The sequence below is a fragment of the Colletotrichum fioriniae genome (assembly GCF_027942845.1).
Source record: "Colletotrichum fioriniae strain IMI 355084 chromosome Unknown scaffold_4, whole genome shotgun sequence".
Lineage (NCBI taxonomy): Eukaryota > Fungi > Ascomycota > Sordariomycetes > Glomerellales > Glomerellaceae > Colletotrichum > Colletotrichum fioriniae.
In genome coordinates, this window is record NW_027076840.1 from 246,350 (window position 1) to 265,059 (window position 18,710).

General features: G+C 53.1%; 3 protein-coding genes across 3 annotated transcripts; 1 reads left to right on the forward strand and 2 right to left on the reverse strand.

The window, feature by feature from the left end:
- Positions 1-8,417: 8,417 nt before the first annotated feature.
- Positions 8,418-9,110, reverse strand: N0V96_003939 (uncharacterized protein; the record flags this gene model as incomplete). The annotated part of the gene is made up of 1 exon (XM_053188004.1): positions 8,418-9,110. The coding sequence occupies one exon, from the start codon at positions 9,108-9,110 to the stop codon at positions 8,418-8,420; it is 693 nt and encodes a 230-aa protein (XP_053053966.1).
- Positions 9,111-9,852: 742 nt separating this feature from the next.
- RIB4 (lumazine synthase) lies at positions 9,853-10,563 on the forward strand (the record flags this gene model as incomplete). The annotated part of the gene is made up of 2 exons (XM_053188005.1): positions 9,853-10,058; positions 10,167-10,563. The coding sequence occupies 2 exons, from the start codon at positions 9,853-9,855 to the stop codon at positions 10,561-10,563; spliced, it is 603 nt and encodes a 200-aa protein (XP_053053967.1).
- Positions 10,564-11,265: 702 nt separating this feature from the next.
- N0V96_003941 (uncharacterized protein) lies at positions 11,266-14,453 on the reverse strand (the record flags this gene model as incomplete). Its single annotated transcript, XM_053188006.2, has 2 exons — positions 11,266-13,831; positions 14,185-14,453. 2 exons carry the CDS (start codon positions 14,451-14,453, stop codon positions 11,266-11,268), a joined length of 2,835 nt encoding a protein of 944 aa, XP_053053968.2.
- Between the last annotated feature and the right edge of the window lie 4,257 nt (positions 14,454-18,710).

Here is an 18,710-nt window from a genome sequence, read left to right on the forward strand (position 1 = left end):
GCGAATGTAAAGACTTGACGGGTTGGAATGACAGCGAAGGGACGCGCTTTCCACGTCCAGGGTGGACTATCACTGCATGTCTTGGAACGCTCTCAGGATGGGGTAGGTCTCGTGGAGGAGCAGATGGAGGCATTCGCATGTTTCGGACAGGCGTCCCGCTTGGCGTGTAGTCGAACGCTGCTACAGAAGCAAGCGGGACGGTTGAAGCGGCGTGGGGTGAACGAAAGACGCACTGAGGCAAAGAAGAGAAAGACGGAAGTGGTGTGCTAAAATCCCGGCATCTTGGGGGCACTGCAGCGGTCGCCTCGTGTCGTATTGTCGCCGTGATTTCGTTCCTCGATTCCTTGGGCGCGATATCGTGACCTCGAGCTTGCTGGTCTTTTGTCAAATTGTTTTCCTTCTAGTATGCGTACGATTTGGCTCGTAGCCGTTGATGTGTTTGTCGCGTAGTAGGTTGGCCTGTGCTATGGAAGAATGAAAAATTCGAAGAGGGGAGAGGGAGGAATGTTGGCTGAGTGGGTGTGTCTCTCTCTGTCTGACAGAGCGGCGTGTGTGTGGTGGTGGTGGTGGTGGTGTCGGCGGTGCAGGTGCAGGCAGGAAAGACGGGATGTTGTTGCGCGGGAGAGCAGCTCAATGGAAGGAAGAGTTGGAGAGAGCCGGGGGAGCAAGTACTTCGAAAGAGTACCTTAGGTACTACGTAGGTACGGGAACCAGGGATCCTTCTCTGGTTTCTCGTCCTTCCATTCTTTTGCGAAAAGTGACTTTGGTGAATGTACCTCGCAGACCCCCTGTCCATGCCCGTTCAAGCCCATGCCCCCGTCAAGGTGAGCCTGTGAAGTGCGGATCGGTCGACCAGCTCAGCACATGGAAGACAGCAAAAATTGGCCCAGCTCTTGGTTCAATTTTGGGGAACTTTGCGTCTGAGGTGGGATGCAGGCAAAAGAGCTGACCTGAGGTGCGACACGGAAACGATTCTACTGCAAGATGGATGTGGCTGAGCATCCTCACTTCATTTTCTCGGGTCTTGCGTCCGCACATTTACTCGCCCTTGGTGCCCCTTGTCGCTCTGCCGCCCTCCCGTGCCACGGACAGCTCACACATTGTATGTAAGACGATGGATGGAATGATTTCAGTGGAGGTTCACTTCGCCTTCGGTCCTCGGTGCTGTCGGCCATTGAGGACTCATCAGTGCGCCGGCCAAGTGCTGGGAGCAGCCTAGTTGCCCAGCACCGTCCGGGGCGAGGCCGCAGGAGGTGGACGCGAAGGGATAGGAAGGACTACACAGTAGCAGGTTCAAACTTGGAAGTACATTTCTCAATGTATTCGTATGATTGGAGAGGAAGATACTTGCTCCGATGTACCGTACCTTCCTTCGCAGCAACTTCCCGTCCTATGTACTGCGTAGGTAGGTAGGTAGGTTGCCAGGGGGCACTCTGCTGGCTGCCTGCTCACTGGGTTTCCGTTTCCTTCTCAGGTTCCTGTCCTTCCACTCCCCATCAATCCATCCATCCGCATTATTCTTCCCCCCAAAAAGCCACAAATCCAAGGTCCCCGGGCGCATACAAAGTTGCCGGTTGGCTGCCCGTTGGACACCCCCCCCAGCCAGGCCATGGATGTGCAGTTCTCCACTCAGTAAGGCGCAGCCGAGCCCCGTCCCTGCCCGCCTGGCCCATCTCAACCCATTTCAATTCAGGTCAGGTCAGCCAAAAGTGGGAGCGACCTGAGAAAATTGGTTACCTTATTACGGATACACACACTCTCTCGGTCTCTGGGCCTTCGATATTCTGTACTTTTGTCTGCCCACCACTGCCACTATTTTCTACCTTACGGAGTACATGTCACAATGAGCCCACCCGACCATTTGCTCAATTCGACTCGTCGCCCAGTCGACTCGCTAACAAGGCCCAGACATGGCTTGTCCGCTCTTTACCTTAGTCTTTGCTTCGCCGCTATGAGTACCCTGAACCCCTTCTTTTCTCTTCGGGCTACGAACACCTAAAGTGGCCTCACGCAGGAACACTGTCCAACTACATGCCCTGCGAATACACCATCTACCCGTATCGCTCTCCAGCGCAAACCTCGCTCGAACCTAGGCTCGTCCAAAGCAGACAGACGACGGGGGCCGGTACATAAGGTAAGACAAGGGCGAGGGGAAGAAGGTTTCCCAATGGCAGTGCTTGTCTAGCGCCCGGCCTGAAACCCAAGACTGCCACCCTATGACGTGCCGATGGAATTCCGCAAAGCCAGGTCACCTCGATCCATTTCAACGCCAACAGCTGGCGTGAGACCTTGTCTCTGATTTGGATGTGTCTAATGTCATCCGTCGCGCACTCAATGGAGCCGTCTCAAATGGAAATAACACGCCAAACTCGATGCAATTTAAGTAGGCATCACTGTCATCATGGCATGGCAAGTAAGGCACCGTCTTCCTCTAATCACCAAATCCACTACTGCTAACTATCAAATGGCCCAGCAGCATCATAACGCACCGTGAGCTCATGCAGAGCAGAGCATAGCAATACAAGGACAATGACACGCTCAGCCCCAAGCACGCTTCAGGCCTGAGATGGCAGTTCAATCGCATCTGTGACTTGCATACGGGCATCTCTAGTCGTCCCCATGCTTACAGCGCGCAGTCTACACCAATTCGCCCGTCTTTCTGTGTCTGGACGGACTCTGTTGTAACTTCACTACATCGAGAATGGAAAAATCTTCTATACGTATCCGTATAATGCTACAGTACCTTACGGCAACAAGCACACGGCACGCCTGGCCGACAAATTTCTGCCCTTATCCTCGTCTCCCCTTCCCTTCCGGTTACCGACACACTGTTCGCCTTCGGGAAACAATTTGGACGGAGATGAAGAGAGTCGCGCATGGGCCAAGTTGCCAGGATCATCAACTAAACATGATTGTGGCAGGACAGAACTACGACTTCAGACGAAACCTAGACCACCGATCGATACAGTACCTGTCGAGTCCTCTTCGTCTGTGCAATTTGTTGGCAAGAATTCAGCGAGACTCTTCATGCTACCTAGTAAATGAGCATCAATACTATCATCAATGTCACTATTCGCGGTGGAGGGAGATGCCAAACTGAGAAAGGCACCGGATCGAGATCCCAATGTATCTGGCAAATCCAGTTTCCAAGGCACTGAGCAAATAGCCCACATACGTCGCAGAGGATCGTCCATCCCGCGGCACCGTGTGCAACGCTCCAATCCCAGCAGAGGACTTCTCCAGCGCACAGAGCCAGGAATACCTGTCGATGTTGTTGCTGGCTGAGCCACAGAAACCCGAGCTACGACGGAACACTAGTAGCTTGAACAGCAAGAAAAACTTGCCAGCAGGGACCAGCCTTTAATCATGATTGACGGGTTCTCCATGCATAGCATCTGGCTGCTATACCTCCAACTGCACAACTCAACACTTCATTCGCACAACACATCCTTGGCCATAGCCATCCCATCGTATCTACAGATGTACTGGTGCATGCTCTCAAATCATCATCGCCCGTCTCTGCGAAAAGAAAATCGACTCGGATCGCATTACAATATGAGATTTCAGACTTAATGCGCTGCTAATTCAGTCAATACCTAGACGCTAGACTGATCACCTCGAAACTGGGAACAAGCCAACACCTCGATTATCTTGGTACATAGAACCTAACCCACTAACCTTGCCAACCTTGCCGTTCTTGCGTAAGTATCTCAAGCAAACGTACGTCAAACTTTGGTAGTGAAACATTGACTCTCTTCGTCAGAACCCGTCATCCGTCAACTGCGATAACTCGCTGGTCATCTAACCCAATCATACCGTCTTTCCCTCCACCACCCGCGGCGACAACAAATAGGAATCAGATTCCTTCGCGTCCCTAATACGAACTTCTGCACAAGCCAGTCTCCATATGTCTCGCTTACTTTTGTTGTAGCTATTTTCGGCAACGTTTGGTTTTATGCTCCAGACAGCGACTTGGAGGCTCTTTTCCCGGCATGGTATGCATAATTTCGCACCGCTGATTTGAGTGTCATCACGCTGTCTGAACGACGTTCTTCAGCCCCACTTGACCCCGTTGTTGCCGCCATCCCGGACGACGAAGCTGGTTCCAAGCATGCCGCCTGACTTCACGATCTGTTGCGAAGGAGGGGTTAACTATCATCTCCATAATCGACAGCAAAAGTCTCGCGAGCTTTCTTCTCGTTTGATTGCCGTCTACATGATGAAGTGCTAAGATGTTTACAGGGAACCGCAGAAACCCCGTGTTGCCTGTACAGGATCTCAGCCGTTGATATGAGAGCGACCAGCAGTGTGCGGAATTCACAGATGATGATACACAGAGGAATATGACTTCAACTCACTCTCTTGGTTCCCATGCGGTCATGCCTCACGCCCCGTACTCACCTTGACCCCCCATTGTATAGCTTCTTCCAATAAATGGCCGGTCTTGCCTTCTGTCCTATAGGCGTATTCCCGCTTCGCAACCACCTACACTATTTCTAGGCCAGCCCAACCCTAACCTCGCGGGAACCAAATGTGAGACAGAAAGACGCCAGCAAGCCGGAGCCTGTGGGACGCCATCACCGGGTTCGCCTCACATGCGCCGTTACGGGCCAGCCACAGGGCCAACCCGAGTCAAATGGGTAGACACTTGTTCTGTGTCACCTTGAGCCCGAACGGCGTGGTCAAGAACGGACCCCGAAAAGTTGTTGCAGAAGAGGTTCAAACTACTGCGGCCTTTGTACGCCAGCTAGGATGGGAGGCACCGGCGCAGTAGGAATACGATGATGCCGGCTTCCTCAACCCAACCCCCACCCGTTGCTGAGATCCATCATGGAGTAGGTATGCTTCCAACCACTAAGGCTCTCCCCAAGTTTCCACACTCTCATATTGGTGGGGAACGGTTCGGCTGGAAGCCACTGGTGTATTCATTGTGGACTTCACCGCCATGGCAGCGGAATGACAAACCGACCAGCACAATGGAACTGATAATCTATGGGATACGGACGTGGCATCAAGGGTAATCGTCATGTCAGGCCAGCCGAGTCTCCCTCCTTCTAGCCGGTGCCACTGCATGCAACGCGGGAAACCAGTCCCAGGTCCACAAAGACTTGACAGGAAAACCATGTACGGAACATACACCAAGTTACGTGTATTCGTCCAAAGGGCCGGGGTTTTGTGGACTCCCGTACCATCGTTGCCTTCTCGGATCAGCGGCGCCACCTCCCCATCCACCCCTCCTCTTTTTTCCAATACAGCCTTCCATTTTCCCCGCTGCTTTCGCAATAGAGTGACGTACCCTTGAAACGGCATAATTGGAGTTGGCCAACTTCACTGCTTTTCTATCCGCCTTTAGAGTGAAAGCAGTGCCATCCTGGTGAGATGAACTGCAATTCTTGTGTTCCTAACACTCATTTTGACCTATTGGTATATGATGCTATGTAGCCAGGCAGCGTATCAAGCATATGTATACATACAGTTTCTTGCAAAGCATCTCTTCCGTTGTTCACGAGTAAGCATGTCACTTCTATAACTTGACGAAAGCCCATGTCCTGGCACGATAACAAATATCTGTCTACTCTCGCAGCCCCATAACGTGCCCAGGTCAGACTTTCTTGACAGTCTTTTAGGGCAGCCTTCCTCTGTACATACCCAACCACTGAATGTATTTGACGTTTCCAGCAAACAGATGTATCGCATAAACTTGCTTGGCGGTGTTGGAAGTCCATCGACGTCATGATTCCTGTCAACAGGCCCTACGTTCTTATTCGAGATAGTCGGTGTTATCTCTCTAAACGGACCTTGTCACCAGATTAGCTAGATAGAAAAGGCCATGGGGTGGAAGAAACTAACGATTCAGAGACCGACACCCGCATGTGGGCTTCTCACGGGCAAGAAATACTGTGCAAGCCTTTGACAGTAAGATGTAGCCAAGCGAACGTAGGGTACGTGAGGCAGATATGCGCCCATTAAGTAATTTCGTGATTGTCGTTGTCTATATAAAGCAAGTAAAAGCCCTATGTGCACATAGTGATTACTTCTCCCATAGCAAAGCCGCCTTGTAACGCAATCGATACCCGGCCCATGAACGACATGACCTTTACCGTCGAGCAAGATCCATCATCCCACTATGCTCCTAAGTCTCCTCCTTAACACAATGCACCAATATCAATCTCAAGCTCCACCTCAACTCCATGCTTCTCGTACACCCATGCGCCCACAATTTCTTGAAGCTTGTTGCTGGTATTCTCCATTTCGTTCTCACCCATGTGAAACGCCACTTCCTGGATACCTCTGGAGATATAAAGATCATAATCAGATGCATTGCTGACCTGCTTCCGCAAATCTTGTAGATCAATTGTAAGTGACCGTGTTTGAGTATGAGGATCAGAGAAAAGCTTCTCAAATGGAAGCATCTCCGATCTCATCCTCTTGTGTATCTTGATTCTCGACCTGGACCTAGATGCTAGCCTCTTCTTCAGGTATCTTCGGGGAGACATGTCTGGCAGGGTAGTTGTTGGTCTCCGAGAGAATGATCTCCCTCGTTCTTCCTCTGCATTCTCTACATACTCATCTTCAGTTCTGTGGCGTAGAGCGTTCAATCTCTCCAACATCTGCCGCTCATTTGGCTGTGGGCTGACTTGCTGATAGCGATGCTTTGACTTCCTCGTCTCTTCGAAACCATTACTGTAGTTATCTCTTCTGGACTCAACTGAAGGAAAGCAATAATCCGACATATCCTCCAGCTTCGGGTGCTGTCTCTCTCTTCGTGTGTCAGCGGTAAGCTTGCTTTGTCTCAGTCCGTCCGCCCTATGGGGCTCAAATCCCCGAGCGGCCTGGGTAGGCTTCAGCGCTTGTCGTCCATGACGGGTTTTACCTTGTTCAATGCGAGCAGGTACACGGAATGGCTTTCGCAATGGACTGGAAGACGGAGGAGGCGTGCCAAGCACACTACTCTCGTCAAGATTCGCAAAGGGATACGGCGTCTTGGCACCGATGCGTTGGCGAACACCTGGGCCCCTCTGCGGCATTATTTCCAGGTCTTCAATCTCGTGTCCAGCAATAGATGAATGGAATGTCTCTTCATCTCTTGAAATTCTTCGCTGTTCTTGGTGTCTTGGAACCTGATAACTAGTTGGTGGGGCGGCAGGGTGTTGTAGTATCGGTGGCTCAAAGGTATCTGGGTCGTAAATATCCTCCCTTGCTGCTGCAGGTACCCAATAGGGTTGAGATTTCTGCTGATGGGAAAATATTCGATCTCCGATGTCCTGGCTGATTACTTCATCAGCTTCCTGCATAATCTCTGCTGTCACGGGGACATAGGCTTGCTGGAGAGAAGTTGTGTCGCCCAGGTTGTTGTCACTATGCTCGCCTGTGAGTCGAAGGCCAGGTATGTCTTCGCGGCGAGCAGAATGTTGTGCTGCCGCTTTTCTGGCCAAAGACCATGGATTCGGTTCCTCTCTTTGTATCTGCTCTTCCATTTGTGACTGGATGAACTGGTGTATACCCGCACTGGGAGGCCCCAGGAGAACCGGTTGCGTTTGACCCTCTGGACTGGCAGTCTCATCTCTAGCCATGTTCACTTCCCAATCGGTCCGAAGGAGGGCTTGGGTGAGCCCTGGCTCCTGCGTGTCTTCCTCAGTCTGTTGGCTGATTCTCTCTTGCCCTAAGTTTGAGAAAGAGGAGCTGTCTACGACAGTGCCGTAGTCAACATCTTTTGAGTTGTGATTCACAGAAGCGGGATGACTCGAATCTTCCACCGCCCTAGATACACTTTCACGGCCGCGTAAATGCTCTCTGTCGAGGGATCCTGGCAGCTGCTGTCCACTTCCAGGGGAAACCAGGCCAGTCGGCAATCTTTCCTGACGCTTTCCGGTGACTGAGATCAGTTTCTGCAGGAGGCCATTCTCCTCTTCGTCGTCGTCTAGAAGAAAATCTGGGCTTTGATGTCTATTTTGCTCGTTCGCACCTTGGAAGCTTTCCGTGACCACTTCAGCTGTTAAGCCGGGCTCGTTTGGCCGGTAAATATTCCTGCACATGTCTTCGAACAGGGCCAGTAATTTTGGTTCATTTGCGAAGATGACCTCGTCTTTGGCCGTGGTTACATTGGGATCGTAGCTTCCGAGAATGCATTCGACATTCAAGCGTATGAAAGGCTTGGAAATAGACTTTGAAGGACTGTCAAGAACGACACAGCGGAGTAGGTGTTGTTTGTAAATATCGACAAGCTTCTTCATCGTGCCCCTCGTGGTGGCCATAGGTCTCGAGTCAACGGAGATGAAGTAGCCTTTGCCAGATACCTTCAAGGGATCAGCATCGGCTCTCGGGAGAAAAGCCTCGAGTCTCATGATAGATGCTGGTGTGTCTGGTCTTCCTGGTTTCGTTGCTGAGATCGCAAGAGTGGTTCCACTGAATGTCTTCTAGACGCATTGCGAAACCAATTCGGACCCAAATACTTGGAGAACTGCTTCTCGGATATCACCCTCTTTACTTGGAGCATAAAACCACGAGAGCTTGTCAATTTTGATGACTTTCAAGGAGAGCCTAATGTGAGGCCGAGTGAGTGCGTACACCTGGATAAGGTCTTTGATCTGCATGTATATTTTCTTGCTCTCCTTCAGAATTTGTTGCCTGCGAACCGGAATGTTGGCAAACAAGTCTGAGACGTCGACGGTCGTCCCGACGGAGCCCGAAACATGCTTCTTATCCGTAAAGCCGCCGCCTTTGGGGTTGAGTACCAGCAAGACCGCCACTGGATCTCGGATCGTTCTCGTCGTGATAGTAAGCTTCGAGACGGCATTTGCGCTTGCCAAGGCATCGCCGCGGAACCCAAGTGTTTGGCCTCCCTTGCATTGAAGCTCTTCGAAAGTCCGAAGCTTACTGGTATGAGACCGGCGTCCAAGAGCATTGTAGTCTTCTGAGCTGATGCCGTGGCCATTGTCTCTGACCTGGATCTTGTCTACTGCGTTTGCGGAGATCCTGATCTCGACATTGTTTGCATTGGCGTCGATAGCATTGTCTACGAGTTCCTTGACAAGTGACACAGGAGAAGGTATGACGACAGAGGAGCCAAGCTGACGAACAGCAGCCTGAGGTAGCTGAGATATTGACATGCTGCACGAATACAGGACTCAAAGGGATTGGCGCAAATGTGTAAGACGAGAGCAGATGCCCTGAAAGGGAGAAGATATCACTAGATAACGAGGAACAACATGTACACGACGACGTGAGAACGATGGCAAGGAAGATTGTGAAGACGGGATGATGGAATTAAGAAGGGAAGAGGAATCTATCGAGCTCAGACTTGAGACAAGGGCAAGAAGAGACTGGACGTACTCGATAGCAAATGTAGGAAGGAGGTGTGTAAGTCGTCCCTTCCCGTCCAAGCAGGCGACGGCCGGCTTGCCAGCTGGTCCCAGTCGACAGCCTTAATGAGAGCAATCCGTACACACCAGCCAGGAAAGCTAAAGTGCTGTTTCCTGCAGCCAATTCCCAGGGGGCCGAGCCCCGCCGCAGCTTCCCTCACAGGGTGCAAGGCACGCAAGCACCTCAAACCGCTCTGCCCCGCATCGCAAGGTCCTCGTTCCTGAGAGTCCGCCCGCCCGCCCGCCTTGCTACCGCCATCCTGTAATACAAACACAAGTCATGCTAAGCGATTCCTAAGCCAAAACCCGCACCTTACGTAGCTCTTCCCAGCTCCCCAAGAAGAAGCGTTGCTGTCCATCCCACCACTTGCCATCTTCAAACCACCCCGCCAAAAAACTACAGAGCTGCCCGCCCACCTGTCGCGACTACGAACACAAACGTCTTGATACCCCTCCTCTTCCCAAACCACCACCACCCACTCAATTCAAAATGTCCGACATCAAGGGACCTACCCCGCAACAGCACGACGGCAGCGCCCTGCGCATCGGTATCGTCCACGCTCGCTGGAACTCGTCCATCATCGAGCCCCTCGTTAAGGGCGCCAAGGAGAAGCTCCTCGCCTGCGGCGTAAAGGAGTCCAGCATCGTCGTCCAGTCCGTCCCAGGAGCTTGGGAGCTCCCCATCTCCGTCCAGAGGTGAGTCAAGACTGGTCCACCCGGGGCTTTCGGAACTTCCGCTTTTCGCAATTCCTCCAACCCAGAAGAGCTACCTTTTTTTTTGGCTGACAACCCTCAAACCCACAGACTCTACCAAGCCTCCCAAGTCCAATCCGCACAATCCGGCACCGGCACATCGGCCGGCGACCTCCTCGGCGCCTCCACCACGGACCTGACCTCCCTCCCCACCGACACCGCCAGCGGCCAGCCCTTTGACGCCATCATCGCCGTCGGCGTCCTCATCAAGGGCGAGACGATGCACTTTGAGTATATTGCCGACGCCGTCTCCCAAGGCCTCATGCGCGTCGGCCTCGACACGGGCGTCCCCGTCATCTTTGGCGTCCTGACCGTCCTCAGCGACGAGCAGGCGCAGGCCCGCGCCGGACTCACGGCCGGCGGTCACAACCACGGCGAGGACTGGGGCCTGGCCGCCGTCGAGCTCGGCGTCAAGCGCAAGGCTTGGGCCGCGGGTAAGATGGAGTAAAAAGGTAAGAGGGGAAAGGAAGAGGAATCCTCCCCGTTTGACACAACTGCATCTTCGAGTTTAAATGGATCGGCAGGGGGAAACTCTTCATGTTTTAGACGTTTACTGGGAAAAAACAAGTAAAAGAACCTGAAAAAGGAGAAACAAAAGACAAACGAAACAAATCATACCAAGGGTCTGTCGTGGATAGAGACCGACCCATTGAAATTTACTTGCCATTTGGAATGCATCAACATCTACTAGTTCCTGTAGGCAACGATCGAACGAACAAACTTTTGGTGCTCCAGAGTAGGCTGTACACCTAGCACAGCGCAAGCATAGTCATGGCAAAGAAGAAGGGCTCATCTTCAAGTTTTTTTTTCTCCAACATTAGTTGATCATGGTACCAAGAGCTGTCTATCATGACTTTGCAAACAATAACCAAGTCCTTTCATCTTGCTCTTTCACTCCCGCAGCGACGCCCGGCAAACAGATTTCTCCCAGAATGTACACTTGATGAGGGTGCGCCGAATAAATACCCTACACCAAACCCTAGATCGAAAAGAGAACCCAAACACGCCTAAAATGAGTTGCGTGATGTGTCTGTGTTCCTTTTGGTGGTAATATGTCCAGTCTTTGTTTTTTGTTTTTTGTCGTATTGCGATTTCCCGCCTCTTCTCTCATCCCCCTTTTATCCATGCGGCATCGTCATTTTGTGTACCCTCACGAGATGAGTGCTCCGATTTCGCTGCCGATACTCTTCTTCGTCCTCCACAGTCCCCTCTTCTTCTCCTTCTTGGCCTTCATCGCGGCCCACCCTTCTTCATCGTCATCGTCCGAGTTGCTGTTAGATTTGTCAGGCAACTTGTTCTCCTGCTGCTGGACGACCTTGGGAGGCTGGTCCCATCCCATGGCTCCCGACATGACCGACATGCGTCGGCCAGAGTCCAACTGGGGCGCTTGCGTTACGGGTCTGTAACGGCCTGGTAAGCCCACGTTGCTGCGTTCCGAGGGTGCGATCGAGGGAGCATACCCGGCACCTTGGGCGTGAATACTGGGTGCGTACCCACCACCACCCATGCCTCCGTGAATGGATGGAGCAAATCCTCCTCCTGGGGGTTGAATCCATGAAGAAGAGCTGGGCTGAACCATGCTCATGGTTCTCGTTCGGGGGTCGAGTCGAGGGGGCTCCAGCATGGAATCCCCAAAGTAGGACTGGCGCTGGCTGTCGTGGACCGAGGGTGTCCCAACATGGCTCATCGGTCTTTGCATGCCATTCATTCCGTTCATTCCGTTCATGGCGTTCATGTTCTGACCGCCCGGAGTCGCCATCATCTGCATGAACTGCATCTGCATCTGCATGAACTGCTGCATCTGCTGGGTCATTTGAATCTGTGCCTGGTCTCCTGGTGTAAGCATCATCTGGGGCATCTGAGGCATCTGAGGCATTCCGGGCATCTGCTGCATCTGCTGCATTTGTTGCATCTGTTGCATCTGCGGCATGCCTCCCATACCACCCATTCCGCCGTTCATTCCGTTCATGTTGCTGTATACCATGGAGGCCGGAACTCCGTTGCCAGGGCCAACGGGTGCTCCCGTGAAGGGATCGACATTAGCCTCAACGTTGGGGCTACCTCTGCGCATAGCCCGGGCTCGTTCCTCGCCGGCAATAACACCGACAAGGCCACCCACGACGGCTGGCTGCTGGGCGCCGGGTGCAGGAGAGCCACCACCAAACGTAAGAGACTCGCGCGGAGGTCCGTTAATGAGACCAGCACCCAAGAACGGGTCTTGCGGGAGTTTCCTCGCAAAGGCGGGAAGGTGACCACCGTTTGTTCCCCTCGGCCCTGTTCCCTCGCCCATGCTCGACCCCGGTCTCGCAGGCTGGGGCTGATTCTGAGCGGATGCACGCAAATCAGGGTTCGAAGCCATGTTCAGGAGTCGAGCAGGCGGCTTGTTTTTGTTTGGGAATCCGTGTGCAGCCAGAATGGCAAGCGGCACTTCTTCGTCCTCCTCTCCTTCAGAGCCATCTGACCTGCCGGTCAATGGACCCGCGGGGACGGTCAGGTTTCCGAGGTTGGGGGTGCTGAGCGACACCGATAAGTTTGGCCGGGTGGCATGTCCGGAAGGGCCGGCCATCGGGTTCTCGCCCGTCACCTTCATCATCTGCTGTCGGTAGACGGCCATGTGAGCCTCCTGCTTCTTCCTCTGTTTGGCTGCTAGCTTCGCCTTTTCAATGTCATCCTCGTCGTCATCATACTGATCTTCATCGTCATCGCGGTTATCGTCGGAGGCCTTGACCGTTTCGCTGGTGTTGTCATCGCGTTCCTTGTCTCGACGGTACTTCTCGAACTCGGCGGGAGTCATAACTTTGTTTCGGGGCGGGCTGTGGTTGTTGTTGTTGTTGTTGGATGTGTAGCGTTGCGTGTTCGCGGGTGGCTTCGGCGGTTGTGCTCTGCTATTATCGAACATGTTCTCCTCCTCTTTCTTGCTGTCCGTTGCATCCCACGCTGTCGAGAATGCATCTTCATTTCTGCGGAATCTCCCGGGTGGAGACGGGTTGCTAGGCTGACTGGAACTGCCAAGAAATCGACTAGCTGCCACCGAATCCTTCAGCAAGTTCGCATCTTCGTCTTCAATGATGTCGGATGGCACATTGTTGCGGAAGGCCAGTGGTGAGCCGTGTCGGGGCACTGGCGGTGGTGCAGTGGCCGGGGGAGAGTTGGAACCGGAGTGCAGCAGATTATCATTAGAGTGTTGACTGCTCCATGAATAAGGCGAGGCCTCGACTTTGATGGACTTGTCGATCTTGATGGGCGACGGCTGGGGTTGGTTGACTCGGTTCGTTGTGAGGGAACGAGGTCCCATGTTGGACTTGTCGTTGCCGGGAAGCGTCATTTGGCTAGCTCTTTTGTCGAAACCGGACCCTTTGAACATATTACCAAAATTACTGCCAAAGTCGAGGGCAAAGTCCTCCTCGCTGAGCTTGGGGGGCGTGGCGGTTCTGTCGGTAGAATCTGTCAAACCTCTTGGTCTGCGGGTATTGTGGTCGTCCTCCAGCGACGCCTGGGGAGGCAAGGGCGGAGGAGGTAGAGGATGATCGTCGACGGGAACTTGATTCTTCTTTTGACCGCCAAAGGAAAAGGTTCTGCCGGCTTTGCTAAGGAACCCACCAGAGCTGTGCTTGGGAGCTGGGACTTCGGTCTGTGATTTTCTAATCGAGGGTTTCCATTCTTCCTGAGCCCCTTGGTGGCCGAGGTCAGCCGAAGACGGTGTGGTTGAGACGTTGCTGTGGCGCGAAGAAGTATCTGTCGAGGTTGTTTTGGTGGTATTAGATGACCCACTTCCCCTTAAGCTGAGTCAGTCGACGTTAGACACAATCCTTGCCATGGCCCTGAAATGAATTGCAGACAGGGGAGGGAATCGAGACAGCAAGAAAAAAAAGACCACTAGCAGGGCAACAATCCGCCGCTGAGTCCGAGACATGCCGCTGTGGAATGCATGCCAACCCTCTTTTTTCTGCTTGCTTTCTAGGTCTCGCTTTCTTGCTTTCTCAATCCCACCTCCTTCTGCCCTTCAGGGCCGAGAATGTGTTCTGAAATGGAAATGTGATTCAAGGAAAATGTACGGATGCACACATACCGGTTGTTCTTCACGTCTGCAAACATGTTGTTGTCCTCGAGAGACAAGTCTGAGTATTGCTTGGGAGGAATTGCCATCGTGGTTGCCTTGAGAAGCCTGTGACCACCATCAAATGACTTTTGTCCTGCTCCAATTCCAACTTCGGTCCTTTCCAAGACACGGAAGGAAGTCGGCCTTTCCTTGGTCGTTGTCTCTACCGGCTCATCATGGAACTCTTCCGAGTTGACGGTCGATCGCCGCCTGCCGAAAGAGACGGAGAATCTAGGCATATGGATGATTCGCTATTCGTATTTCCCGGCGGGACAGAAATGTTGAGCGTTTACACGCCGAATAGTTCGAGAAGCGGGCTTCGTAAGGATAAATCCTTTGGGGCTGGCTGTCCTTCGCCTTGGGCTGGGGCCGCAGCGCAGAAAAAAAAAAAGCGATACGAGGCGGGTCAGCCGATGTGGGATGACGACAGATAGCTGAGGTTCGGAAGGGCTTTGTTTGTGGTTCGCGTCAGTACTCGGAGCGGAGTGTGACACCAAAGTGCGGTAAGCGAGGCGATACTGCGTAGCGGAAATAATTCAGAGTGTCAGCTGCAACTGCGATCCGTCGTCGGTTGACTTGTGCGCGTGTGTGAGGTATCGCAAGAGTGTCTCCAGTATGCGACTGAGCTAGGTATGTGGCCACTCGTGGGGACCGAGGAGACGGGAGAATGGGGAATGAGGGTATTGCGGAAATGGTAGCCGCCAGCAGCCTTAGCGATGGACCTGGGCTCTCAACAACAATGCAATGCTTCTCCCGCTTTCTCGCGCGCCGTGATGTCGCGAATCCGAAGGGGGAGCGCAGCTATGTATAGGCCTGGGCCGGTGGGCTGAGGAATGAGGGAGGACGTAAGGAATGGCTTGATGATGGCTTACCCAAGGGGTCTGTCCAACAAGACAGAATGAGACGTCGAACAGTCGAGAAGGCGAGTATTAGTCTATAGAGCGTATTCGAGGGCGTGAAACCAGAAGCCGTATGATCTCATTCAAACTTTTTTTATCCAAACGCAAAGAGATGCAAAAAAGCTGGACCCGGGCTGTACAAGGCCAGAGGCGATGGAGATGATGGACAAGCGGGTGGGCTAGGGGGGTTCGCCGATGCGATGTGATGGGGAGGATGGAAACTGGGGTATTAGGATATGAAGAACGAATGAATAAACAGGAACAAAGTCAAGTCGTGGGATGGATGGGCACGACACGAAAGGATATGCAACAAATGATGGCAGCAGCAGCGAGGGTCGGCGAAGCAGACAACGAGAGGTTGGAGACTTGGAGCGAACGGTGGGCGGGTGGGAATGTGGAAAGGAGGAGGCGATCCGATCAGTAAGGAATTAGGCAAGGCAGAGAAAGTGAGTGAGAGAGAGCGAGAGAAGAGCCAAAAAGGTACGGCTAAGTCTAACGCAGGCCAGCCAAGTGTGAGGGTCCCCGTCGACCAAACAGGGGCATGTCAGAAAGAACGTGAGCAGGGCCAGTCCAGGTCTCCAGGTCTCCAGGAGAGAAAATATGAAAGGTCGATGCTCTCTCTCCTCTGCTCTCTGCTTTGCTTTGCTTTGCTTGGCTCCTCTCCTCACTTCTGCATCCCGTGTCCCGCGTCCCGCGTCCTGCGTTCTTGGTGGGCCAGTCGTCCAGTTCCTGCTGATGGTCTGCTCTGGGACTCTGGACTCTGGTCTGCTTTCTCTCACATCGACACACTTCCCTGGTTCCAACACCCAGTCGCAGGGCCTATTTTTATTAGGAGAGTGGAGAGACCAAGCAATAGTTGCTGGGAAGAGTGGGCTTGACGCAGCGCTTCACGCAAAATGTCGAGCCAGCCCACCACCGTTCCTTTCACTTGTGACTTCACAGCCTGGTCGGCCCGCTGCCAGCATACCTGCACAGCTGCCTTGCCTCTTTGCTCTGCAGTTTTTCCCTGGTATACCCTGCTAGAATTCTCTGGCCCCAGGGGTTCAGGGTCAGGGATCCAGGGGAAGGGGGTGTGTGCGGAGAAAAGACGAGAAGGGGGGAATGGCATTGAGAATTGAGGGTTTTGGGGCTGCATGGAATTGGATGGGCAGCTTGGGATGACGATGGGATGGCCCGGAGATCGCTCTACTGCCATGTCTAAGGAACGCATAGCAGTCGTTCGTTCGTTCGTTTATTCGTTGTCCGCCGTCCTGCTGAACGCTGGTCCAAGCCCGCCTGCTGCGTGAACCCTACCCAAAAGACCGGATGGTTAAACGGGAGATGAGAGACGCCTTCGTTTTCGCCGATGTCATTCTCTTGGATCCTCCAGCAATTGATGGCTTGCGCTCTCGTTCTCGGTACAAGCGCGCGACATGGTCCACGGCCCCGGGGGATTTCGCCATTGTCTCTCTTGATCCTGAATTGAACCCTTTGAAGGAATCGCCCATTGGGATTAGTGTCGTTGGGTGGCGCCCATCGTCCATTTCCCCCTGGCCGCACACCCTCTTTGGCGGTAATCATACTCGGGGCGGCTTGTTTCTTTCTTCATGCGGAGTAGCGTAGCGGTATGAGCTACTCGAATGTCGCACTGCATCGTCCGCCTTCAAGGTTCTCGTTACCGATGCGGTACACTCTCCCCTCAGGCCTCAGCTGCACCCGCCATCCAATTGCTGCACCATGGCACTCGGCCCAGCCTCTCGCTGAGGTGTCCTGCATGTTTTCGTTGCCCGGGGCTGCGAGTTCTTGACATCGGCTGAAGTGATGGAAGCTTTGAAGTAGTGTAAACGCCGCCCAGACTTTGGTCTGCCATGCAAGATGTGCCGAAAAATGAGGACAGAACGTGCTTCTCTATGCGATCGGCCGGATTTGAGTTTGGAAAGAGGACCATCCCGACAAACAGACGAGCGCGAATAAGCAGGAGGCTTTGCGTAGGGTATGCGAGCTGGTTGGTGTACTGAGTAGGTAAGCTAGGCCCTCCTATGTAGCCTGTCGGCAGCCTCGGCAGCGACTCGAGGTCTTAAAATTAAACTCGGAGCCGCCGCCATCGAACTTTGGAGACGACTGCAGGTCGAGATTCCTTGGCTAGTGAGCTAATGGGGCACAAGTTACAACGGCGACCAGCAACGACAACGTTTTTCTGGCTCATGCCATGTCTCATAGTTCCTTTTCCGTCGGCAGGATGGGGCTTCGAGAAGTGGCTGCAGAGTGTGTAAACAGATGGCTGGTTGCGTGTCTAGCACTCGAGGTTCGGACATCTAATGACTTTTGGTCAGCAGATGCCGGATGACTGCCACTCTCGAGTATTGCTGATGATGAAATGATTCGAGAGTAACTGTCTCATCGGTACTTTGCGTTTTCCCGAAGCAAAGCTTGGTCCCTGGTTCGATCAACCTGCCAGATCCACGCCAACATGAGCTTACCAGGAGCAGAAGAGACTTGGTCGGTAATAAACCCGCCATAGATTTGTCCGAGACCGATCCAAGTCCGGGAAATAAAGCAACGATGGAGGTTCAAACTGGCAGGCACTCGCATTCTGTCCAGGAGGGAGTGCGTGATCAAAACGAATGGACCTGATCAGACTCAAGCTCGGTCGCTCCTATGGCATAGCATGTAGTCTGGGACGCTGGGTCGATAGCACTTTTAGTCACCCCGGCTTGGAGAAGCCACAAGGGAACGGCTCCCTGTAGGTTGTCGCCGGGATCGTGTCGGGTGCACGGCGGGTGGTTGGCAGGGCAGAGCAAATGTCTGTCCCGTGCATGTACGAATACGTACTCCGTACAACATCTGACTTTTTTTTTGTTCCTGGAGACTCTAGAGCGTCGTCCAAGAATGCCTAGACCGAAAAGCAGGCCGTCGGGACAGATAGGCGATGGAGACGAGACTCGGACGAGACGTTCGTAAAGTTGCTTGATTCTCTTTGATGTCTTCTTGACAGCGTTTGTCTGGGATGCATTCAGGAAGGAAACAGGAGACAACCGTTTGACGCAGGTGTGGATATGGGACGCCGTTCCATCGGCAGCCACATGTTGCGTCTTCGAGACCAAGACGAGTTATGAGAAGATGCTGGCAGTCTGGCAGAGCCTGTGGGAGGCGAATCGTGTGCCGATTCGCTGAATTGAAGAATCGTGGTCGTCAATTGCGATGTGGGAGGGGGCGTGAATGGAAGCGAGGGGCAGAACCTGGAAGGGACAATTTACCGGTGTGGACGGCTGGAGCTGGAGGCTCCCGAGGTCAGGGTGGACTTGGAGGTTGACACCTAACGGAAGTACCTATGTATGTACCTACCTTAGGTACTTAGGTAACGTAAGTATGGCGAGCACCGGTGGGCTGCCGCTGCAAGGTACCTTGCCTGGACCTCCGTTACCCTTCCGTATGCCCCGGCCGCTTATAGGACAATTCTATCCCGCAATCACGCAAAACACAATTGACCAGGACAAGAGCAAGACGGGACACTTGGAAGAAGCTCTCCCGAATCTTTATTTCAACTCATACCGCCGTTGTCAGTACGGATACCTATGTCGCCATCTACCGGTACTTTTGTTCCGATCACGACTTTGG